Below are 25,312 nucleotides of genomic sequence, written 5' to 3'. Positions count from 1 at the left end.
CAGAGCATCTCCAAGAGTTGCTACACAGAAAAGTAAGGGGTTCCCAAAATCAGGAGTGAGGCTGCTGCAGCTCCATGGCCCCAGTTTGAAGCAGGAACAAGAGTGATCCTGTATTTGCAGTAGGCACATGTACAGCTCAGGTGTGTATATATATATATGTGTGTGTATATAAAATCTATATTTATGTCTGACCACACACAGAGGCACTCAGCACTCACTGCTCTCTGATTCTGTAGACACTGAAACTGTCTGCCCAAAGAGGTGGTGGATGCCCCATCACTGGAAATACTCAGGGTCAGGTTGGATGGGGCTCTGAGCAGCCTGGTCTAGCTAACATGTCCCTGCCAGGATGCACTAGGTAACCTTCAAAATCCTTTCTAACCCAAAGTATTTTATCTTTCTGTAAAATAAACCCAACAGCACCAATGTCCTGTCCTGCTCCCCTCTGTTCCTGATCAGGATTGATACTTTAGGAGAAAAGTAAAAGTGGAGAAAAAATGAAATGCATACAGGTGTCCCTGCCCATGGCAGGGGGGTTGGAAACAGATAATCCTTTAAGGTCTCTTCCAACCCAAACCATTCCATGATTTTATGATTTTCTGTACATGTGATTTAGGTTTTTGGGAGAACTGCTGATGATACTGGCTCTTGGTGAAACCATCTGGCTGTCTGAGGATCTTCACTTTTTTATTCTCTGCACCATTTCCAAAATATTTATTTCTGTTTAGCCTTGGCTGGAGGTTCTCTGATATTCATTTCACTTTTCAGTGTTTTGTTTAAGCTCATGTTAGTTTAAATTTATCAAAGAGACTTCCATCTCCCGGGTATGTTTGCTATAAAGGGTAGTTGGTGTTTGATATATTGCCTGAACATGACAGTTTGAGACAGAATTTGCAAAAGCAGCAGTTTAAGTTTGAAAAGTAATATAAATTAATGCATTTGGTGATTTTTTAATATTATATTTATTTACATTGTCTTTCTTGAAGATTTTATTATTATTGTTGCTTTATATCAGGATAAAATCAGAATAAAATTTTTTCAGCATGCCAACTTCTGACAGTTGTCAAAATTATACTCAGAAACTGAAAGATAGGGGAGCAGTGTTTCCTCCAGAAATATTTGACTTGAATATTAAAATCAAATCCTAAAATTACTGCTTGTTCTTTTAGAAGAAACATTACTGTTAGTAAAGGTTTTATTTGAGAAACTATTGCAGAAATGCAGCACAGTTAAAATTGAAAAAAAAATCCCTATCAAGGGACTGTAACTAGGCCATGTTTTGCAGTAAATATTTAACTGCACCACCCATTAGTATGCATGAAATTTCTGAATTCAGGTCAAATTTGGAGAATACTTTCCCTAGGATTTAAATTAAGAAAATTATTAAAAGTAAAAAAAAAAAAAAAAAAAAGATGTTATAAATTGGAATAGGTACCACAGGCAGTTATCTTGCCCTGTTCTGTCTTCCAGCAATAATTCCCAAACTGGGTAGGCTTAATCCACAGTGAGTAATCCTCAGCAGCATTTAATGTACAGCCTTTTCAATTAAGTTTTGAGCTAAGCATGAGCAATGTTCTGCAAGGAGATTTCCTCCATGCATGAAATCTGTTTTTGTGTCTGCTCTGTGTAATTCAATGTGGAGGTTGGAGCTGAAGTCCCTGACCCCTCAGAACAGTTCTGTGAAGCTGCAGAGCACCACAGGGTGAGCATCTCGACCTCCCCTTTTGAAGCTGTTCTGATTTATGTGCTGCTGAAACATCCTCTGAGTCGCAGCTGAGTGCTGGAAATGAAATCACTGTTGATTCATTAGGCAGAAATTCTGAACTGAAATTCTTTTTCTTCAATGTTAAAAAAAAAAAAAGGAAATAAAAAAGGAAAAGTTTGAGTCATCTTTGAACTGGAAAATAAGTTATTTTAGTCTGTCGGATCAAAAGTATTTGGAAGGAAATTCCTTTTAGCTTGGCACAGGAGTGACCTCAGATGACTGTGTAGGTCAGTGATAGAAGTTTTTAGCAGAGCAAAGGAACTGAGAGTTTCAACAACTGTCTAATGATGGATAGGGAAACTGGTGGGAGATCAGGAACAGTGCAGAGACTTTGCCTGGGATATTTAAATTGGGAAGTACCACACTGAGGGGTGAAGGAGTCAAGGAGATGAGCTTAAAGTTTGGTCATTGCTTTATACTTCTGTCACTGAAGAGTGAATTTTCAGTCTTTCAAAAACTAACTGGAAAATTACAAGAATGACTTTATAATGAAAAAAACCCCAAAAATAAAGAAAAGAAAGGTGATGTTTTCTGTGTTCAGGATGTAACTGTAAATACTGCTGTGATTCATCTAACATGAGGGTCTTGGGTTTGGATCCAGGATTATTTCTGCTCAGTTAAAAGGGAGAATGGTGTTGAGCTGAAGGAGGGCAGGTTTAGATTAGACACTAGGGAAGATGCTGGCAGTGAGGGTGGTGGGGCCCTGCCCAGGCTGCCCAGAGGAGCTGTGGTTGCCACAGCAGACTGGGAACAGCGGCTGCTCCTTCATGGCAGCTGCTGCAGAGGCGGGAGCTTTGCTTCAGAGCAGCTGTTGATGGTTTGCAGCCATAGCCACTGGTAAGGATGCAGTTTGCAATTAGAAACTGTTTAGAGGTGAATTTTGTGAACTCTGGGGTCAGGCTGCCATGTGCCTGTGGGGACAGAGCGTTCCTTTTATCCCCACACGCCACAGCAGCCATGGGTAAGGGTCGGTCCCAAGTTTCCCTGATCTGCCTCATGTCCAAGGTCAGAGACTGAGACCCCAGGACCCCACTGCTCCCTCTGACCCGAGTCCTGGCCTGGCTGAGGTGGGTGCTTGCCAAGGGGCTGTTCTGCAGGGTGTGCTGTGCTGTCATGGTGCGCTGCCTTCGAGCAGGTACGGGCTGGGAGAGCTGCACCTGCCTCTCAGAGCCACGGCCTCTGCACACAGCAGGCCATACATCTCCCCACCTTTTGGCCAGAGGCCACTCACCTTGGAAAAGGACTATACAAAGTGACTTTCTGAGGAGACTTTGAGATCTCTTTCTCCCCATGGACAGAAGACCCATCTATCGGCTGAAGACCAGGAGGATGCGTCCCATCTGTTGGTCGCTATTTCCCCATCCTTCTCTCTTTCTCCCTCCCCTTTTACTTTGTTTCCTTTATCTCTCTCTCTCCTCTATCACAAAACTGAGTTGTTGGCACTCAATAAAGTGCATTGCTGTTTGCTGCTGAATAAAACTTGAGTGCCTTCTGTTTGTCTTTTGCCCCCTGGGGTCAAACGAACCATCACGACTCCGGCTCGGGTTGAGCGGGTTGTGACACTGGCAGAGCCTGAAAATGGTGGGAACGGCGCAGACCCCACGTGAGCTGGGAAATGTTCACCTGCCTCTAGAAGTGCTCTGTGGGCTCCTGCCTTTGTGGTACAGGTTGCTGCCATCGTGTCTCTGTGTTCCTGAGGCCTGCAACCCCCCTTTTGCAGGGGAAGGGTGTGGCGCCATCTTCCCTTTGTCCCTCAGCCACACAGCCACCTCAGATGGGCGCCATCTTGGGAAGGGCAATTCCGACATTTTGGATTTCTCTTTGTGTCCGTGAGGTTTGTGAGACTGGGCAGGTTTGTATCTAGTAGTTATTTACTGTTGTTTTTTGCCTAGTGCTGCTCCGTTTGTTAGTACACAGTTGCTTCTGCACTTATATCTGCTCACAACCTTTCCTTACTGGTGGCAAGGGATTGGTTGGAATTAAGTGGAGGTGACTCATTTTGGAGTGTCCAAGTTTTAAATGGTCTTAAACCGAGGCACTGCCATCTCTGGAAGGGTTCAAGGCCAAGCTGGATGGGGCTTGGAGCAGCCTGGTCTAGTAGAAGGTCCCCCTGTCCATGGCTGGGATGGAACATGATGAGCTGTAAGGGCTCTTCCAACCCAAACCATTCCATCATTCTGTGATTACCCAGTGCCATTTAATGAGAAGATACAAGCAGTCTTTAGGGCACTAAACTTTATCTGGGAGTCTTCCTTGCCCCTGCTCAGTTCTCCCATTTGCCTACAGTATGTTTTGTTCTGTGTTCTTTATTTTTGACTCCATTTTCTATGGCAGTCATCCAGCTTCAAAAGTTGCATAAAAGCTTCTTTCTCCCATACAGATTAGGCTTTAATTTTGGATATGGTTTCAGAAAGTGGTATTCGATAAGAGAAGTATTAAAAATGACAGCATGAAAATTTGAAATATACTTTCTAATATCTGAGTCCTAAAACATGCTTAGTCAGTATATAAAAGGCTTTAATTTAATGCCTTTGCATTTACCATTTTGAACACGTCTTTTTCTGAAGCACATTTTTCACATACTACAAAGGCCAATAATACTTTACAGAGTGAGGGAATATAAAATGTTATAATCAAATAACAGGCACTGATTTCCTCAGAGAAGTGTCAAATTATAGCATTTTGATCTCCAGCTATCTTGTTCTCTCTGTTTTAATCCCTTTATCAGAGACAAATTCTTTTTAGACTTTAGATCTGTGAGATATTCCAACTGCTGTTTATATATGAACATGGGAAAAGGAGCTTGTTCTGTATAGCTGATGGAATTTAGAATTATTTTTATAGCTACTAAAAATAGAATTGTAGGCTCTCCACTGATTTTAATTTTGGATGTTTGCAAATTTCATTCAGCTGTAATTGTTCTAATTGACTTTGAGATCTGTGCTTTTTTTTTCTGCTTTTTTTTTTTTTGTATTTTAGTTGTAGGTAAGTCAGTTTTTAACCTGCTCATATTATACGATTTCTACAGTATATGATGAAATATATGTGGTTTTTCTTTGGAAAATATGTCACCTCTACTTCCTTTCACCTGTTTGTGGTGGACCTTATGGTTTTAAATCATTCCTTATATTATTTATTCAACATTGATCTGTTTGAACAGAGAAATTGGGTGGAACTTGGGCAAAAAAGGGGAGTCTGTGACCTTTGTGAATATGGAGAAGGGATAGGCAGCTCAGGAAAGCTAAAGGGACATTTGGAGGTCATGCAGGGAGAAAATGGCAAGGGCCAAAGCCCAGCTAGAACTGAAACCTGGCCACTGCCACAGAAAACAATAAAAACGGATTTTATAAATTCATTAACAGGAGTAGAACCAATTTTGGGGGCTTCATTCTGTTCCCATCTCTGCCCTTCAGCTCAGAAAGTAGCTGAAGGGCAACTCTTACTGTTGGAGACTGAGGCAAAGAAGGAATTTAGTACCTCAGCATATATATACATATGGTATATATGGCATATATATATATATATATATATTATAAAGGGCAGTCCTAACACTCAACCCTAGTTTTTTCTATTACCTGTACAGGCTTAGGCTAATGATGATTTTCTTCTGTTCTCATTATAAATCTAATGATAGTCATGTCTTGTTTATAAGCCTTTTCCTGTGCACAACAGCAGTCTGCCTTTCTGGGTGTTGATGGTGGGCTATAGATTAATTTTGTGTTTTTATCTCTGCACTGGAATGTAAATTCACACCATGAAGCTCATATCTCATTATCTCTCTGCACAGAAGTTCTTGCAGTTTTTAAACATTCAAGCAATGAGTATAGTTATATAAAGCAGCTCTTATATTAACACACAGGTGTCACTGCATGTATGTGAATGCCCATTGAAACTGGCAATAAATTCTTAGGTTACTAAAATGTTGCCAAGTCAAAATTCAATGACAAATTGCTCGTTTTTTCAGTCTTCAAAAATTTTTAATTTTTAATTTTTCCAAAATTCTCAATTTTGGAAAAGTAAATTTAATTTTAATGTAAGCTGATGCTTTGAGCATGATTTCGGAATCTTTGGCAAGTGGTTTTTGGCAAAAAATTAACTGCATTGGGTCTCAAATATAGGTTATCATAAACAATATGTGCAGGTTATGTGAACTAAAAGAAGAAATTAAATAAATTTTGAAAAGTGCTGATGTATCTTCTCTCTGTTTCTGTGTGCAAACTTGCAGATGCTCTCTCTGTATCTTGTTGTCTTCCTTTTCATCTTTTTCTTATTGTAAGTCTATGCTGTAGATTTTCCCTGTGCTGATGACTCTCCCATATCTGCTTTTCTCCTTTCTTATGCTCTCTCATACTGGAGTATCTTTCTAAATTTTTGTATTTCAGTTTTTCCTGTTATTTTTCTCTCTTGGCTGCAAATCCCTCAATTGTCCAATTGTCCAACTGGGATTCTTTGATAATTTTGTTATGAAAATGCATCTTGCTGGAAAATATCAACCCTTTGAACTGAATCTTATCTCAGAAAATATCAGTTTCAAATAAACTCTTCATTGGGTATTTTTTTTTTTTCATGTGATAATAGAGAGTGATGGAACTGATTCTAATTATGATTTTGAACTTAGTTCATGGTGCCTTGGGCACAGATAGAATCTACCCTCAAACTTGCTTTCCTGTACAGTATTTGTGAGCCTCTTCAAGCCCCAGAGTGAAAATAATATCCAGAATGGTGGAATCTCTGTGCCTGATGCAGAATGCCATAGTTGTTTTCTTGGAGTGCTTCCTTTTCCATTAATTTTGGGTGCTTTTCAAATGTTGTTCCTTTCTATACCTGATACATTAAATTTATTAATGACAGTTCTATTTAATTTAATAAACTATTATGCAGAAACCCATTAAATGATTAAATTCAAGATGTTAATCACTAGAACTTACAGATTTTTCTTTGTCAGTTCCATTCATTTTAGTTCTTTTTTACAATAATGATTTTAATAAATGTACTGTACACAGTTCACCAGAAAGACAGCAACTTTTCTTAACATTTTCCACTGTAGTTTCTTGTTCAGGTGATGAACTGTTCTACTCATTTTGAATGTGCTTCTTGATGCAGCTCTGCAGCACTTGGATAAAGAAGAAAATACTTATTTTAATTAGAGATTTCAAATCTTAGTATAAACAGAAATTGTGGAAAAATTGGTAGCTGACCTACTTGCTGATAGGACAAGGGAGAAGAGCTTTCAATTTAGAGTAGGTGTAGATGGGATATTGGGAAGGAATTGTTCCCTGTGAGGGTGGGCAGGCCCTGGCACAGGGTGCCCAGAGCAGCTGTGGCTGCCCCTGGGTCCCTGGAAATGTCCAAGGCCAGGTTGCACAGGGCTTGGAGCAACCTGGGACAGTGGGAGGTGTCCCTGCTCATGGCAGGGGTGGGACTGGATAGACTTTAATGTCCCTTCAATCCCAAACCTTCAATCCCAAATTTCTGTGATTCCATATTTCTGTCAAACTTTGTAGTTCAGCAGCATTATTTTTGCCAGGCTATAAAAGAAGCCATATTATCATTCAGTTGAGCTTGAGTTTTTAAATTTGCCTCTGTATTTATTGTTATCTCAAGAGGTCCAATGTGTTTTCATTTTCCCAAGCACCGTGCTGAGCATCTAAAGTGTTCATGTTGATGTTCACTGCACTCTCCAGTTCAGTGAAGGCAGATCAGTTTGGTGTGTCCCTGAAGGATGGTAATCCATGGAGTAACTGAGTTGCAGACAAAGAGGGATTAGAGATGCTAATGTGTCCTCACATCCCAAACAATTTAGTTTTGAAATTTAATTGTGTTTTATTGTTCTTAAGTGTATCAGTGATACTCCAAATGCACTATTAATCTGACTATTAATTAGAAAAGTTCTTTCTAAAACATAATATTAGTGGATAAATTGTCTTACATTGTCATATATATTGGATAAATATCTTAGAAGTTCTATATTTTTGCTATTTTTTGTCCCTCAGGAAAGCAGTGGTTAATTAAAATTACATATTTTAATTGTCCATGAAGTGAACGATGAAGTGAATGATATGCTGTGTTCTTGGATCTAAGAGAGAGCACTGAATCTAAAATACCTCCTAGATTTAAGGATATCCATTGTGCTTTAAAATGCAGAGTGATTCATCTTCCGTGGCTCTATCTAAATGTCAAATGTAAAGTGAGTCAAATGTAAGTGAACTGGATTGTCTGTACAATCAGTTCTGGAGAGACACAGCTCCAGGAGCTGAAATGTGACGGGAAAAAATGGGCTTGATCAGAGATGGCCTCTTCTGGCCTTGAAATCCATTAAAACAATGAGAACAGTGGTCATTCTCCCACAGATGGAGAACAAAGTCCCAGCTGCCAATGGAAGAGGAGATGAGTTTAGGGGACCTAGTAGTAAAGATTTAGAAAAAAAGCTTTTAAGGAAAGGGAAGACTGAACAACCATTTGTGTGAAGCTTTTAGAATTTTTAATGCAAGTTTGTATTTAGTAAGGATGCAGGGTGAAAATGGTCTACAAATTACTTCCCACATTCTGATAATGTCAGAGGTTAATACTGAAATGAACATGTTCAGTTACTGGATTTTAAAGTACTGTAAACAAAAGATGATGTTTCAAGAGATGTGGTGAATAATCAGTGGATTAATAAGGTGTAGGAGGAATATGGACAGTGAGAAACCAACCATCCAAAACCAGATTAAGGTCATTATTCCTAAAATTGACTGTTCAGATATATGCTGAGATTGAAAGTGAGTGATTCTACTCTATTTGATGAATTTCTAGACAAATCCAAGGGGGATAAAATTGCAGATTTTTGCATCCTGAAGGGTTTGCTTTTGTTTCTTAACAAGACAACATCTGTGATGAAAGGATTAAAAACTGCTTATGTAATTTAAATATACCTTATTAACAATTATGGGTTGTTGAAATCTATCATATCATCATCACTTTTTTATATGGAATCTGCAAATCAGTTTGGGTCTATATATTATAATTTAGGATAGCTTCATAACGGTGCTTTGGCTCTAATTACAAGGAGAGCACTCTAAATTACTTCCATTCTGTCATGGATCAGTTGTTCTGTTTTTAATCTTGGACATGTAGAACAAAAGGAAAAATCTGAAAGAAGTGGATTAATTGGACTGTAGCTTTATTAATTTCTTACATTTGAGGCCTGTTCAGGAGTGGTGCATCCAATCAATTTGTCATTGTTCTGGTAATTATTTCCAGGTGTTTGGTGTATTGTCAGCATTCCCTACTGATCCCAGCTGTTCTCTAGATTGCTGCTCTGTGCCCATCTTCTATCTCTTAATAAACACTTCAAGGCTTTGGAAAAATGACATTTCTTCTGTCTATTAGCCATTGAAATCCTTGGTTCAATCCTTTCCTCACAGGTAGATGTTTTACCTTATCCTGTAGCCCTTTTTTGATGTCCTTTGCAATCATCTGTTGATAGAATTTTGCAATTATTAAGCTCTGGGGACATGGTGGGATTGTTGGAATGTCCTGTGTAGGGCCAGGAGTGGGACTCAGTGATTGATCCCTACAGTTCCAACCCAAGATATTCTGGGATTTCATGAGTATTTCTCATATCTGCAAGTGGTCCTAGAAACCTGCAGTTCTTATCATTTGTACTCCAGAAGCAGAATTGTTTCATGGGGCTGCTGTAATCATTACAGAAATGGATATTGTGTGCAATTAGAGGCAATGAAGAACTGCCTTTAATCTGTCAGGAGTCCTCACAAAAATGCACAAAGTCAGAAAGGGACAACAGAGACAAGAGTGGAAGAAGAACATAGTGAAACTGAAGGACAAATGGGGCTTGAGAAGAAATGGGTTTAAATTGTCTACAAATACAGACAGTATGGCATTAAAGTGACTAATGAAAAGAACCTGTCAGATTCTGGAGTTCATTCTGGAGTGAGTTTCTCACTTCACACAGGATTAATTGGGGTTAAATGTCTGAGCTGTTTCTAAGATGGAAGCTTGATAAGTTTATGAGTGTAGCTATTATCATATTAAGGTTGTTATTAATTATATTATCACTCAACTGACTGCAGGGGCAAGGAAGCAGACCTGATGACTTCAGATGTCTGTGTTTCTTGTGTCGACTCAATTTTCACTGAAAGTAATTTAATATAGATTACAGAACAACTTGAAATGAATTTGGAAAGAAATGGATAACTAAATGTACGATTGACTTTTTCCAGATAAAAAGGTTTCTCTAAAAAATAATTGGGCTAGCTGGCGCTCCACTGTTACCTTTAACCTAGGAGTAATTTGATACCACTGCTGTAAAAGGATCAAAATATATTAATTGGCACTGAAACAGAAGAGCCTTCCTCCCCATACTGCTAGTTTCTTTGGTTATTAGATTCTTAACTATGAACTACTAGATCTTGTTAAGTTATAAACAACCTGCTGTGAATGTTTATACTCATACTTTTTAAGTTTGCTTACTTGATTATGTCTATTTAATAATTTTTGCTTAATTATTTTGGAGATTTATTTCACCTAATGTGAGCCTTTCTAAGGTTAAATATCTAATCCAAACTCTTTTAATGGTTTTTTGATTTTGTTTCCTTTTGACCCTCTCTGCATTTTTTCTCTGCCCTTGAGTGTTGATTTTCAAATCTTTCTGCCAGAGATGTCTCCTCGAATATTCAAGTCTAACAATATGATTTTCCTTCTTGCTTTCCTGGTGCCACTGGCCATTTATCAAATACTATTTCTTTCATAGTCCAATATAAATATTTATCTGAAGCTACACACTGCAAATTTGGCAGAAAACGGTAAAATCTCTTCCGCACCAAAATAGAAATTAAACAATTTGCAGGCATCTGATTCCAAAATCCAAAGCTTGCTTTGACTACCTTTTCAGCTTGGATTTCTCTAAAATGCAATACTTTTACTTGCAATAGTTTTGCTGCTGGATGCTTGGAATCACTTCCATCTCATCTGAATCCCACTTAGAGCTTAAATAAGGGAAAACCTTGCTGGGATTTCCTGTGGTTGGTTGTGTCCCCTTGGGTTCAATCAGCTCAATGTACTTCAAGAGTGCATTTTGGAGCAAACTCTCTATAGCTGAGATTGTTGGTTTCCCTTAAATAATGAAGGGAAGAAGATGCCTTACAATGTTAGACTGGTTGGATGAAGCCAGTCCTGCACTGGGATCAAAGTCCCAGTTAGGAAACTCACATCTAACCCTTGCTCACATGCTGGGCTCTCAGCTGTTCATAGTTGCTCTCAATATCTCCTTTTACATGAAATATTTGAGCCATAATAATAATAATGATAATAATAATGATGATAATAATAATAATAATAATAATAATAATAGTAATAATAATAATGTTTCAGACTCAATTTTTAGCACACTGTCAGCCAAGAGATAAATTGTGGATAAATTTTTCAAACAACTCTTTGAATTAAAGTATGTGTTAGAAAAATCTTTCTGACTGCATCAGAATTCCTTGCTCCTAGTTTCAGTGATTTTTGGCATGCAGGTAAAATGTGGGGACAGCAAACTGTGGTCCTCCTCCAGAACCTTATTTTCTGTTTTACTTTGAATTTCAGCTCTGTGATTCTGAGCAGTATAGCATTTAAATGTGTTTAGAAATTTGGTTTGTTTTCTTTTTATCTAGCAATGATTGTTTGTTAATTGTCTCCTAAGAAATTTGTAGAAAGTTTTGCCAACCTTATGGAAAGCTAAGAGCAGTGTGTAGCCTTAGAAATGAGCCACTTGAATTGTATTTTGAAGTTGCATGTTATCAGCTTATGATCCAAGATGCACTGCTTGCAAATTATAATTTGAACATACAATCCTAATGGTAAATATAATAAGGAAAAGAGTTCTGATGGGAATCAATCACTGTGGCCATCTTAAATCTCTCCCCAACTATTTGCATTGTCTTAAGGGAAGTTTTGCCATCTGGGATTTTTTTTAATGTTGTTGTAATGGCCTTATAAGCAATGTAAATATGCTTTGATTTTACATTAGAAGTACTTTCTTTTTGAGATTCTCCACTGGAGACAAACAGGATTTTTTTTAACAACGGCAGAAGTTGGGTCAGTATAAAATCTGTGAATCATAGCCAGGCTGGGAGAGGTGGAGTGGTTCAGCTTGGAAAAGAGAAGGCTCCAGGGAGACCTTCCAGTGCCTAAAGGGGCTCTAGGAGAGGTGGAGAGGGACTGGGAGCAAGGCATGGAGTGACAGGACAAGGGGAATGGCTTCAAACTACCATGGTGCAGGGTTAGGTGGGATATTGGGAACGAATTCTTGCCTGTGAGGATGCTGAGGCCCTGGAACAAGGTGCCTAGAGAAGCTGTGGCTGTGTCTGGATCCCTGGCAGTGTCCAAGGCCAGGCTGGATGGAGCTTGGAACAACCTGGGACAGTGGAAGGGTTGAACAAGTTGGGCTTTAAGTCCCGTTCCAACCCAAGGGTTTTGTAGTTGTCTGTTTCTTTCCCCAACAGCACTCAGCTCATCTTTATACCTTCTGGAAAGACAAAACCCATTGCTGACAGCTAACCGAGGTGTTTGTGTCCCCGCAGGAGAGACGATGCGCGTCGCCTCGTCGGAGTTCGCGGACGACCCCTGCTCGTCGGTGAAGCGCGGCACCATGGTGCGCGCCGCCCGCGCGCTGCTCTCGGCCGTCACGCGCCTGCTCATCCTGGCCGACATGGCTGACGTCATGAGGCTGCTCTCACACCTCAAAATCGTAGGTGTCCTCACCTTCTCTCTTGGCCTGGTGCGCTTTGGGCGTGGAAAAACGGGATGAATCAGTTAGGAAGGGAGCTGTGCGCATTCCTGACTCTCCACGTGGCTCTCTCAAAGTGCCGGTCGGAGGTGGGAGTTACCACATTTCTCATTCATTTTCTGATTCTGCAGAAATTTGTATTTGAACTCTGAAAGCAAAATTTGTGAGCTGTCTTCACTGACCAGCCCAATACTGCTGTTAAACAGCTCTCCGACCTGAACTGAAGCATTTGCTCCCCTCACATCTTATCCCAGTTACTTTCCCAGGATTTTTTGTTTCCTGGCACAGTTTAGGCACTATAATTGTCTACTCTTCTTATTTTTCTCTTTCTGTTAATATATCTAAAAATTGAATGTTCAATTTGGAGAGATCCAAATCAAAAATTCATCTAATCAAGAAATAAAGAGGAATTAAAGATTACCAGATAGTTTGGACAGATTTATATTCACTTTTGACCACCACCAATCACATTTTTATACAGGAGTATTAAAAATATTTTCAGTTGAAACTAGGAAATGTATTTTTCCACCCTCCCTAGCTGTTGCGCTGTTACATTTTTATTGCAGAAAGAAATCATCAAAAACCTCTGAAACAAAACCAAATTTTGCAGAAAATCATACACAGACTATTTAAAGCCTACAGAGTGCATGTGTGAGTTTAACAGAGGAAATGATGAGTATCTTCTTACTAGTAACTGTTAAAAAAGTATTTTCTTTTTTTTTTTTCTCCTATTTATTTAAATTCATCTTTTTGACTGTGTAACTGTACAACAACCTCATGATCTGAAAAAACAGTGAGAACCTTTCAACTTGCAAACTGTGCAGATAACCTGAATAGCTGGAAAACAGTTTTCATAAGGAAAGAGGCCGATTTTTCAGCACAGGTTCTAGTGAGTTCTGCTGTAATGAATAAAATGCTGCTCTCAGAATTGTCAGCACGTGGCTCTGGTTATGTGCAGTGTAAGCAGTGTTTCTCTCCAATATGCTTTTAATTCTTCCTCTCTATAATGCTCCATGGAACTGTAATTCAAATTGTCCTTTCCTAGCAAGGCCAACACTCGAATATCACAAACAGCAGTTTTTTTCCTGGACATTATGAGGAAAATTTGTATTCAAGCTCTTTTACAGGCAATGAGAAATTCTGTTCTCCCATCTGAGATTTCTTTTGCAGCAGAGTACTCTGTTATGTAAAATACAAATGTCCAGTGCTGGTTTGTAAGTGGGTGTATTTACTTGCACAGTTTGCACCCCAGATTTGCAAGGGCTGTGTCTGGCAGAATGGTTTGTAACCTCTGCATTGATCTAATGGTATTACAAGTTCTGTTTCAGAAGTCAGCAATCTCTGGTTGTTTACAGCAAAATTCAACATAAGGATCTTAACTGTGACTTTATTTTCATGTTAAAAAGGGTAATTTATATCTGAGGATTAAGCATGTAAACATCCTTATTTTACCACTTTACAATGCTAACTGCTTTTAGACAAATGAATTACTGGGGGGGAAGTTATACTATACAAAATTGATGAAGGAACAGCTCTTCTATTGTCTCAAAGGTAACCTTCAAAGACTTGTGTGAGTTACCCATAAAATTAATGAACTAAAATAATTCTGCATGTCAGAGTAATGAAGTCTGATTTATGCTGAATTGTGCTGTAATCAGTTTTCTCTGAAAGCTTGTCAAAGGCTTCCCAGGAAAGGGTGCATTTTAATTAGTGTTTTAGAGGCAATATATGCAGGTGCTTTCTGGAAGGACTCTTGGTCATTGCATTCAGGTTATCTTTTGCACTGCTAAAATTAGAAATAATGGTTATTGCAGAAACTTTTGTAACACATTAAAAAACCATGTGCCATTATAGTATGTGGTCATGCTCACAGAGAATTATAGATCTATTTTAATTGACTCAAGGCTAGTTAATCAGAGGAACAGATCTGTTTTGTGTTTTCTCAAGGATGGAGAACTCACTCCAGTATGAATTAGTAAAAAAGAAATGGTAATAATAAAATATCATTAAAAAAGAGCTCATGCTCTTGTCCTTTCTAGTGTTTCTCATAACTGATTTCTTCATTTTGGAATCTGTGGTCTTGAGCCTTGACTGACATGATAGAGTAGGATCAGCATCCTTTGAAATCTGATTATCAGAGTGGAATCTCTGACAAATTTTTCAAGAATTCTATTTAATATGGAGCAGGACTTAGAAAAACGTGTATCAGTTTGTCATGCCTGTGCTTGGCATTACAAACATAATAAAAATGAAACTTTCAGGTATTTAATGTAAATGTTTTCTGGATAAAAAAAGGAAAATGTGTGTATTTTGCAAGAAATTCTGCAAGAGCAAATTATTTAATACAAATGATGTTTTGCAATTTGTGCTAATGGTAAGGGAGTCAGTTCATTTCTTAAAAATTCTGTTCTCCTTAAGAGTAAAAGAAGAGCTAGCTGGGATTCTGAATGTGCTGTAGCTTGTAAATTGGCAGAACTTGGTTTATAATTTCCAAAGTAACAGCCATGAATTTATGTTCTTGAATTATGCATTTTCCAATAGAAATGTATGAGTTTGCTACTCTACTGCCCTGTAATTTGCAAATCTGCAGTAAGTAGGTAAAAGCTCAAAATGAAAATATACCCTGTCAGTAATAGGAAAACACAGAGCAACTCAAGCAATAAAAAGACAGGTTTTGCACATAATTGTGCCTTTCTAAAATATTAGATACCAGTTACTGCTGAATGTACTGATTCCCAGCAGTGTTTGGAGAGCTGCAAACCTCTGCTCGTGCACAGGAGCTTGTGCCCATCCCAATGAGCCTTTTGAGGGGAATGTTTGTTATGCATGTTCTTCTGAACTGCAGCTTTTAGCTGAACACCAGCTTCCAGCAAGAAGGATCAGTAGCATCTTTTCAGTTCTCAATGTTTTTGCTTGGAATTGTGTTTTTATCTTGTGAGGGAAAGAAGTACAACTTTGAATTCTCATCTAGTCACAGTAATGTTTCCTTTGCTTATTGCATGGAAAGAGCATTTTATCCCTTCAGATAGTTTTTCTTGCTTTGCATTAGGTAAAGGTTCATAATACATTTGGTGGATCAGCTTGTGGGTATAACTGTGGGTATATCTTTGTCTGATAGCTACAGCATCACTGAACAAGTGCAAGTGTGTCTTTTCTTTCCTCATTGTTAAATAACTGAAGAAGGAAAGATCAGAGCTGAGAAAAAAAAATAAATACTATAAATATTCTGGGTTGAAGCTATCATTTGTTTCACAGAGTGTTTTGGATTTATCAGGGTAAATTTAAACTTTAATGGTTAATTTGAATTTCCTTTTTAAATGTTTCTTGTCCAGAACTGCTAACTTGCTTTGTTTTCCTATAAAGCCTGTGCCACACATTAAAACAAACTCATGTATTTTGCTTTAAACTCCTCAGATATTAAATATTTCATCTGATAAATGTGAGCAGGGAAATTAATACAATGACATCTTTAACATTAGTTTTACATGATCCCAAAGCACAGTAAGTGGACAGTAATGCAGAGTGACAGCTGCTCTATTAAAAACTTAATTAAAGTTCATGGGACTCTCCTAAAGCTTCTGTACAGTGATGGATGTGAAACCTAAATTGGGTCCATGTAAGACAGAGTATTGGGTGGAATAGTCACAGGCTTTGTCATTAAAATGCTGACAGAGCTGATTTATTGTGTTGCAGGTAGAGGAGGCACTGGAAGCTGTGAAAAATGCAACGAATGAGCAGGACTTAGCCAATCGCTTCAAGGAGTTTGGGAAGGAAATGGTGAAACTGAACTATGTCGCTGCAAGGAGACAGCAGGTGAGTACAGCAGTGGTTGGAAGAGTCCATCTTCATTCTGAAGTTCTTGTGTTTTATGTCCAAGTCTGGTTTAAAATGTACAATGGACCATTAATTGCTATGTCATGGTCTATAATTTAATCACACTCATTATTTTTGAATGTGATGACATTTTTCAGAAGTGCCATTTCTTTAAGAGTACCTTCCAAGAGGCTTCAATTAGTAACAGATTGAAGGGTGAAAAGGGAAGTGATTCAGGAGGTTAAGGATAGTTTTAATTTGGTGATTATTCCCATTTAATTCTAACCTATGCAGATTTCAGGTCACTCTGACAGCTGGTAAAGCATGAGCTGTTTGCTAGTTCAGTATAATTCAAGTTCAGGAGGAACAGAAATCTACTTTGTGCTTAAAACCATTATTAATAATTTTCAAATGTTTTTTTTAATATTAATTTATCAATTTATTCATTCCTAGGGCAGCTGAAAAGGAGAACAGAAAGTCACAATAACATTTATTCATGGCTGGTCATTGTACAACTTTGCAATAAAGATAACTTTCCTCTGAATCCTGTTTCTTTCAAGACACTGTAGAGTTGTATAAGGTCTCTCCAACTTCAATTATATTTGAATACCACCAATAATTCAAGGATGTGCCATCTTTGTACTGCATTGCACTGCATTTGGAAAGCTGGCTTTCCATGTTCATCCACCTGCTTACCTTATTTCTTTGAATTGCAGCAATGACAATTTCCTTCTGAATCCTGATTGTGGGGCTTTCTTATGAAAAATAGCATTTTCAGAGTTACACTGAAATTGAATCATTGAATATCTCAAGTTGAAGACCTGTAAGGATCATCAAGCCCATCTCCCTGCTCCTTGCAGGACTGCAGAAAAGCAAACCATCTAAGGCAAATAAATTAAAAATGCAGAATCTAATCTTCTGTACATTCAGACATTTCCCCTGTGGAAATAGAGATGCAGATATGGGAAAAAGAAAAATGTGAAAGTTAATGAATGTTTGTATGTCTTAAATTCTCATTGAATATGCAAGAATATGGCAAAAAAATCTCTCTGAAGACTGTTACCTGTCAGCCACATGTGACTGAAATTAATCAGTGGGTAGAACCTTTAAATCCAGAATATCTGGATCCTTTTTTAGTGTTGGCAATAGGTTCCATGTATGAACATAAATAAACAATTCAACTCTCCCTACTGGTTTGTTTGTTCACAGTTTTAAAATAGAAGTAATAATGTTTTGTTATTCCTTATGAATGTTGTTAGGCTGTCTTAATGTTTGTAAGGCTTCCACGGACAGTATGATATACACTATAACTAAAAAACAAAAATCATGGGATAAATAACAATAATGTGTAATTCTTATAACATATTGTGCAATATCTGATTCTTGTTGTCAGGGGAAACAAAAGAAAGTATCTGTCATGATATTCTAAATATGCAAACTCTAATTGATATGAGTAATAGAGCAAAATATGAAAGGAAGAAAATAGAAATATTGAGAGGTGTATTTAGTAGATCTTTAAGAGTTAAAACCATATGGTGTTAAGTCATAGGTTAGACTGGATGATCTCAAAGTTGGATGATTTTTCCTAGCTAGTTAATTATTTGATACTGTGATATTCATCTATCTTATACTTTTATTTTGATTTTTAAAGGTCTACCTTATGACAATTTTGCAAAACAAATGGGTGTAGTAATTAGAATAAGAAGGCACTTGCTGTAACAGGAGTGTTGCACTTGTGTTGCTGTTATGGAATCAGCAGAAGGAATCCTGTTGTTTGGGAAGAGTAATTTTGAAAGTTTTATGTTCATTTTTCATGGGCTTTTGCAGAAGGGAAGTGAGGCTTTGGTAAGATACGGTGAGTAGAATGTGACAGCTGTAGTGACATGGAAAGACTCCATTTCCTTGGGCAAGAGTGGAATCCTTTCAGTGATCTGTGTGGGTTCTACCATTGATTCCATCTCTACCAAACCACTCATGGCATTTGTGGGAAACTAGACTGAAAGGACAGTGCAGGAGGGAATCTTTGCCAATGACTTGCAGCTGTACTGATTACCAAGGAGTGAAAACACCTGAGTCTGCCCAATCAGCTTGGGGGGGTATCAGAGAGTGAGGAAGGTGGCTTCAGGTTACAGGCACTTGCAATTTGAGTTGGAGCATGAGACTGAGAGTTTTTTGGAGTAAGAGAAGGAGTCTGCTGGCTGTGCTGGGAGGAGGAAGGGACATGCAGTTGTGCAAGGGACAGGCGAGGTAAGAAGATGCTGTGAGACGGACAGACAGGGTGAGGTAGCTGGGAAAGGAACAGCTTGGGGTTAGCCAGTCATGCAGGGTGGAAAGAAGGAGTCACTGCTATGAGAAGGAATCAGTATTGTGTGAAGCTGTCTGTAAGAGAAGGAGTCAGAGTTACCCAAGAGAGGTCTGTGAGAGTTGTGAGGAAGGCATGTAGAGTTTGCAGATAAGGACTGCAGGTGACACTAGTCATGTCCATCTGGACATAACCACCACAAGTGTTCGTGCCTGGGTGCCCAAGGCAGTACATTCTAACACCAACCTTTTGTTGCCAGCTCTGAAGCTGTGTGTCTCCATGCAGGAGCTGAAGGACCCCCACTGCAGGGACGAGATGGCGGCGGCGCGCGGGGCTCTGAAGAAGAACGCCACCATGCTGTACACGGCCTCGCAGGCCTTCCTCCGCCACCCCGACGTGGCGGCCACCAGGGCCAACAGGGACTACGTCTTCAAACAAGTGCAGGAGGCGATTGCTGGCATCTCCAATGCTGCCCAGGCCACCTCGCCCACCGACGAGAACAAGGGCCACACTGGCATAGGAGAGCTCGCTGCTGCTCTCAATGAGTTTGATGTGAGTATCAGCAGAATGTGGAAAATCTACAGAGCTTTTAACTAAATTGTTCTTGTACGGGGCTCAAATTCCCCTTTTCATTCACATCCATTTCCTCAAACTGCAGAGGCAAAGGGCAGACATCGATTTGTGTTTGTTTTAGTGAGGAATAGTTGCTTGCTGCTAATGGACTGGAATTACAAGGAGTTATTTGTGTTCAGATGCAGTGGCTGGAGAAAAATAAGTTCTTGTTATCCTTAGGATCCTTGACAAATCCCACTACATGGTTCTAGAAAATGCAAAGTCTGATTAATCAGACAGTTTAGTTGTGTGACCAAGATCTGGGGTTACTTGAGTAGTAAATGTCTGTCTAGTAAGTCAGGAAGAATGACAAAAAAAATGAAGATGGTGATGGAGCTTGGTGTCTTGGGAACATTAACATTCAACTTGAATCATGAATTATGTTAATCAAATGCATGGAAAAAGCATCTTTCAAACAGAGTTGATAGCAGTCAGTTCAGCTGTGGGCAAAGTGCTGCAGCCTCTGTTCCAGCAATAGATACAGTTCTGCTTAAGCAGCTTTCCTGGCAGCTAATTGTTTAGCTCTTAATTTCATTAGCAGTCCTGTCTGATGATTTCTTCCTATCTCACATGTGAGTATTGTTCTTCAGGCAGTGAACAAAAAGGTTGCTGGGGACAGTCTCTGACAATATTTTCGTCTCTCATTTTGACTTGAGGCAAAGTTGAAGTTATTATTGGGGAATGGTGTCCTTTTCACTTTGATTAAGACACAATCCCAGCATCTGTCACATGCAATCAGGAGCTGCTCAGTCCTGCTGCATTTGGGGCTGGAAGTGGAGATCTAGTGCAGGTGGTTCATCTCATGTTGGACTGGGCTTGTCTCCTCCATCCATTCTTACATCTGTGGTTTTTCCTGCACAATTACTGTGGGTTAAGATTTAAGGAATTCCTCAGGGTTTTCAGGGCCCTCTCAGGTCCCTGGTTGGTAAAATCCTTGGAATAATATCCCTGTGTGTCTGATGGTGCTCTGGCTTTGTGTGGGACTTTGCACATTATGGACAGCAAAGGTTTGACAAGCAGGGACAGAAAACATGTGACTTCTCAGTCCCAAACTGATGATGCTGCTGCTGCCTTCTGGAAAAAAGGCTGCTGTTCAATGCAAAGAGTCGTTGTGCTTAGTCAAAATAAATGTAGTGAAGATTGTGCGAGACATCAGATATTGTCCCCTGCTCTATGAGAATTTTCATCCTTTTTCTCCTCAGGTAAAGTCTTTTCCACTTTCTGTGATGTTGCAGGAGCCATGCATGTGTGTGGGAGATGTGTAGCCATAGTAGTGTGTTCTGATCATAATTATGTGGGGAAAAAACAGCCTTTTTGGGGAATTCCCTCTTTCTCATTGACTTACAGTGATGCAGAGACTGAAACAATTGTCTTATTCACTTTCTAACTCACTGCTTAACTGTTGAATGAGATTTATTCACACCTAATTTTGCAACAAAGATGACTTTCCCTAACCTCCAGGGAAAGTCAAAATTTATAGCTGGTGATGGCAGGATGATTGTGAATTTTCCTTTGTTTTACAAGCAAGAAAACAAGCAATATTACCAGTCTAGTGAAACTATCTAGTGAGTAAAAAGGTGGTGGAGAAAAAAACCTTGCTTTTATGGTGGCAGTATTTTACTTCAGCAAGAGAAACAAACTTTGTATTTTCTAATAAAAATAATTTTACAGAATATTTATTTTTACAGTCTCAGTCATGTTAATTGAGATCAGTTTGCATTTGGTATGAAGTGCTTTCTAAACCCTACATTATATGCCAAGATGACTGTTCTGTATTAAAAATAAGTTTACAGGCTTTTTCCATAATTTTTAAAACTTCTCAGTTTTCATTATTTCAAATTTCAGAATCAGTGTTCTGTGGCTGAGCACTTCAAAATAACTGCAGTGTGAATAATTTGAACATTTTCTCAGTCAAAATATCATCACATGGAATAAAATAATTATTCTACCTATTTGAAGCACAGCCATTGTATTTAACTAGGTCTTTTGATAATTGTCACACTCTACACATTGGGGGGGTTCTGTACAGTCACTTGTGAGTTATAAACAGTAAAATTGTCATTTATTGCTTCTCAGAGATAATTTATATAGAAATAAGGAGAGCTCACAAATCTGTTCCTTAGTAGATTTTTTCCTTTAAAGTCCTATTCGAAGTTGATTGATGACAAAAGAACGTGTTTAGTGCCTTGTTGCTTTGTCCTTTATTGTTGCTGCTTTAATCTTAGATCATTTAAAAATGGGTATTCCTGGGTTTACTTATGCCAAATTTTAACAATAAATTATATATTTTATGCTTATGACATATTTCAAAATGCAAATGGGGGTGCACAGTTTATTTTCTCCTCATATTTGGCCAAATTTATGGAAGTTGCATAGAAATTTTTGAAGAACTTACTGTGAACCCAGAAAAGGCCCTGTTTTCACTCAGGAAATTGTAATTTTGATCTCATCTGTTCTGGTTATTGAGGGACAGCTGTGTTGGCACATGTTAAATGTGGGGTGGATTTATGGCCCTCATGGTGTGCAGCAAAGACAGGATCTACACATCAAACTGGAGTGTGCTGGGGAGGTGGAGAAAAAAGAGAATGAATTATTGAGAGAGAAGAAATGCAATGAGAAGGACCAGGAAACTGTGCTGGTTGAAAACTGAGATGAAGATAATGGCATCGACACCAATGTGCTTCTGGTAACTGCAAAAGGGTAAAAATAGATGTGGATGTAAAAATATAAATTTATATCTAGAAATAAAGAAAGGAAATAAATCATTTTGTCCAGGGAAAGAAATGGAGCTGGGAAAGGGAATGGAGCAGCTGAGGGAGCTGGAAAGGGGCTCAGCCTGGAGAAAAGGGGGATCAGGGGGGACCTTGTGGCTCTGCACAACTCCCTGACAGGAGGGGACACTGGGGAGTCGGGCTCTGGGAACAGGGACAGGAGGAGAGGGAACGGCCTCAGGCTGGGCAGGGGAGGTTCAGATTGGATGTCAGGGAAGTTTTCTTCACCCAAAGTCTTGTCCAGCCCTGGCACAGCTGCCCAGGACAGTGGTGGAGTCCCCAAACCTGGGGGAATTTAAAAGCCATGGGGATGTGGCATTTGGGGACAGGAGTTATTGGTGGCCTTGGAGTTGGACTCAGTGATCCAAGAGGGCTTTTCCAATTCAAGTAATTCTGTGATTCCATGATTGTCTGTTCCACAGCAAGGGCTGCACAGATTGGTGGGGAATGTGTTCTCCATGATGGACTAGAGGGGGGGCAGTGCCAGGCAAAAATAGGATTTACTGGGCACTTGGGATCTCTGGTGAGTAGGAGGGTGCCTCCTCTCAGAATATGGACTGGGATTGCAATTCCTGAGTACCAAAGAGTGTAGCTGTGTCAGAGGGATGTGCTGACAACACCTCAGAAGTGCTAATCACAGTGGAAATTCAAATTCATGGGGTTTCAGACTGTGTAACCTATAATGCTTTACATTTTAAGCAATTCTAAATAATTTCCTTTAGATTTGGGTATGAAAAATGAGGGTAATCATTCTTGTACAGTGCTGGGAGTGTGGGTGTAATGGTGTTGTAAATATAAAGCTGTTTACTATGCATGCACATAACTCCATAGAAAGGTTTATTCCTGTGTTTGAAGGAAGGCTTGAATTATCTCCAATAAAATTAAATAGAATTTATAAAACCTCTGACTTAGAGAGGGGAGGAGAAGATATCTAAAGGGAAAAAGGACCAAAACCCCTTTTCTCCATGGTTGCCAAAAGCAAATATCTGTTGCTTCCTGTATTGCTGCAGAAAGAACTGATGAGATGGCTTAGCTGACTTTTCTCCCTGTCTTTTCTGTTTGTGTGTGCAAGTTCTACTTCTAGCAATAGAATAAAATGATATTTTATTTCTTAAAATAAATATGTAAAGTTTAGTTTTAATATATATTAGTCCAAACAGGCAAGTCCTATAGCTGATGTTTTTTTATCTGATGTTTTATAATTTTTTATCTTTTTGAATATTGTATTTATTGTTTCTCTGTATTTTGTCTCTAAAATTGCTGTCCAGCAGTGTTGGTCCTTGTTACATCTTGAACTTGTGAGTCTGCAGGTCACCCCCTTTACTCTCTGATTTCTGAGTATGAAAATAATCTGGTTTATAAAGGAATTGAAAGGATTATAAGGGGAAGTGGTCACAGCACCAAACCTGCCAGAGCTCAAGTAACATTTGGACCATGCTCCCAGGCACAGGGTGGGACTTCTGCTGTCCTGGGGAGAGCCTGGAGTTGGACTGGTTGATCCTTGTGGATCCCTTCCAACTCAGGCATGATTCTATGATTTGATGGACTCAGAATTAAAAGAGGTGGTTAAAATGATTTGTAGTACTTGAGGTATTTATGTATTCAGGATATGTCCCAGGCTACTGAAATTGTACTGTTTTTTGTCATGAGCAGCATTTGAACTGAGAAATTACAGGCAGGGTAACTCAATCTTTAATGAATTTTTGAACAGAGCAAGTCAGCTATTTGGGAGATGACTACATTGATGAGAACATGTGTGATGACACTGGTCATTGTCCACCAGGCTGTTAAATGCAGCTCATAATTAATAAATGGGCTATCACAACATATTTTGTGAATACATTCATGCTCCTTTAGGAATATTTTGCATGGCTAGAAAATGCAGTGCACCTTAAATGGAGTGAAAGATCTAATAAATGTGTAATGAGCAGAAAACATTCCCAAGAAACTGAAAAGACAAAGTACCTAGGTACAGCAATAGCAAAGACTACTTTTTTTTTTTTTTGGTAATAAAGTTTAGAGCTATCAAAATGTGGCAGAAATGTAGCAGACAGAAAAAATGCTGTGTCATTAAATGACTACCTTTAAAATGTTCCTTTTTGGGCAAATAACTGCTAGATGATTTGAAAATGGATTTTTGCAGAACATTTATGGAATTGCAATTTGCTTGTAAATATGTTCTTTGGAGAAGTGATTTGTAATGCTGCAGAGAACAGGACAAAATGTGAGCTTCAGAAGAAGAATTGAAATGTGTTTGTTTCGCCACTGAAATTCATAAGAAACAATTGCAAAAATATTATTGCACATCCCACAGCAATTTGAAACCAGCCTTGTTGAGCTTGAGTAGCTCTAGCCCAGGCAAATGGCAATTTCTGTATAATAGCAGCTCTGTATTGAATTTAATTTGGAATGCACTGGGGAAAGTGTGCTGCCAATTCAGGTAACCTTATGTGGGGCTTTGGGTGAAATATTGTAGAATCTCAGAATGGTTTGGGTAGGAAGGGACATGAAAGATCATCTTGTTCCAACCTCCTGCCATGAGCAGGGGCACCTTCCACTAGGCCAGCTTGCTCCAAGCCCTGTCCAAAGTGTCATTCTCCCTTGTCCTGTCCCTCTCCTGGAGCCCCTTTAGGCTCTGGAAGGGGCTCTGAGCTCTCCCTGGACCCTTCTCTTCACCAGGTGAGCACTCCCAGCCTGGCTTCAGAGCAGAGGGGCTCCAGCCCTCTGATCACCTTTGTGGGTCTCATCTAGACTCATTCCCCCAAATCCACAAATTTCTTGTGTTGGGAGCCCCAAAATACAAGTTCAAGTTGTTTTGGTTTTTTTTTGTCCCTGGTGCAGCTGAAGTGGCTTTTACACTGCAGGAGAGTCATCCAACCATATCCTGTGTGAAGGTATCCAGGCTGCTCCTCAATGTTTCTAAAACTTCTATGTAGTAGTGAGATACTTTGGCACTTTCTGCACTTCTCAGAGTGGGGAAACATCAGACTGGTCATGCTTTGCATATTAAGAAAATAATAACTAATAGCAAAATGTTGCATTTTACACCAAACCCAAAAGCTTCACCTGTTTGCAGAGCCATGTGTTTGAGGATGCTGAACTGATGTCTCAAATGAGGAAGAATCAGAGTAAATTTTTGGGGTCCTGATGATGCTGTGGGGCCAAACAAGCTCTTCCTTTCAGTTGTTATTGCATTTCCCATTACAGCCCCTTCTGTGTATGTATGGGCTTGTTTATGTATTACTCTGGAAAAGGTCAGCTCCAGACTACAAGGGACA

General features: G+C 39.1%; 1 protein-coding gene across 2 annotated transcripts in view; it reads left to right on the top strand.

The window, feature by feature from the left end:
* Positions 1-25,312, top strand: part of CTNNA2 (catenin alpha 2) — a 446,082-nt gene that overhangs the window by 96,379 nt on the left and 324,391 nt on the right. For both annotated transcript variants that reach the window (XM_056490098.1, XM_056490099.1), the window contains exons 4-6: positions 12,331-12,501; positions 16,234-16,349; positions 18,937-19,203. In XM_056490098.1, coding sequence (XP_056346073.1) covers positions 12,331-12,501; positions 16,234-16,349; positions 18,937-19,203 — 554 coding nt within the window. The remainder of the gene's footprint in view (positions 1-12,330; positions 12,502-16,233; positions 16,350-18,936; positions 19,204-25,312) is intronic.

This window comes from Oenanthe melanoleuca, chromosome 4 (genome assembly GCF_029582105.1).
Source record: "Oenanthe melanoleuca isolate GR-GAL-2019-014 chromosome 4, OMel1.0, whole genome shotgun sequence".
Lineage (NCBI taxonomy): Eukaryota > Metazoa > Chordata > Aves > Passeriformes > Muscicapidae > Oenanthe > Oenanthe melanoleuca.
This window is presented reverse-complemented; position numbering and strand designations above follow the sequence as displayed.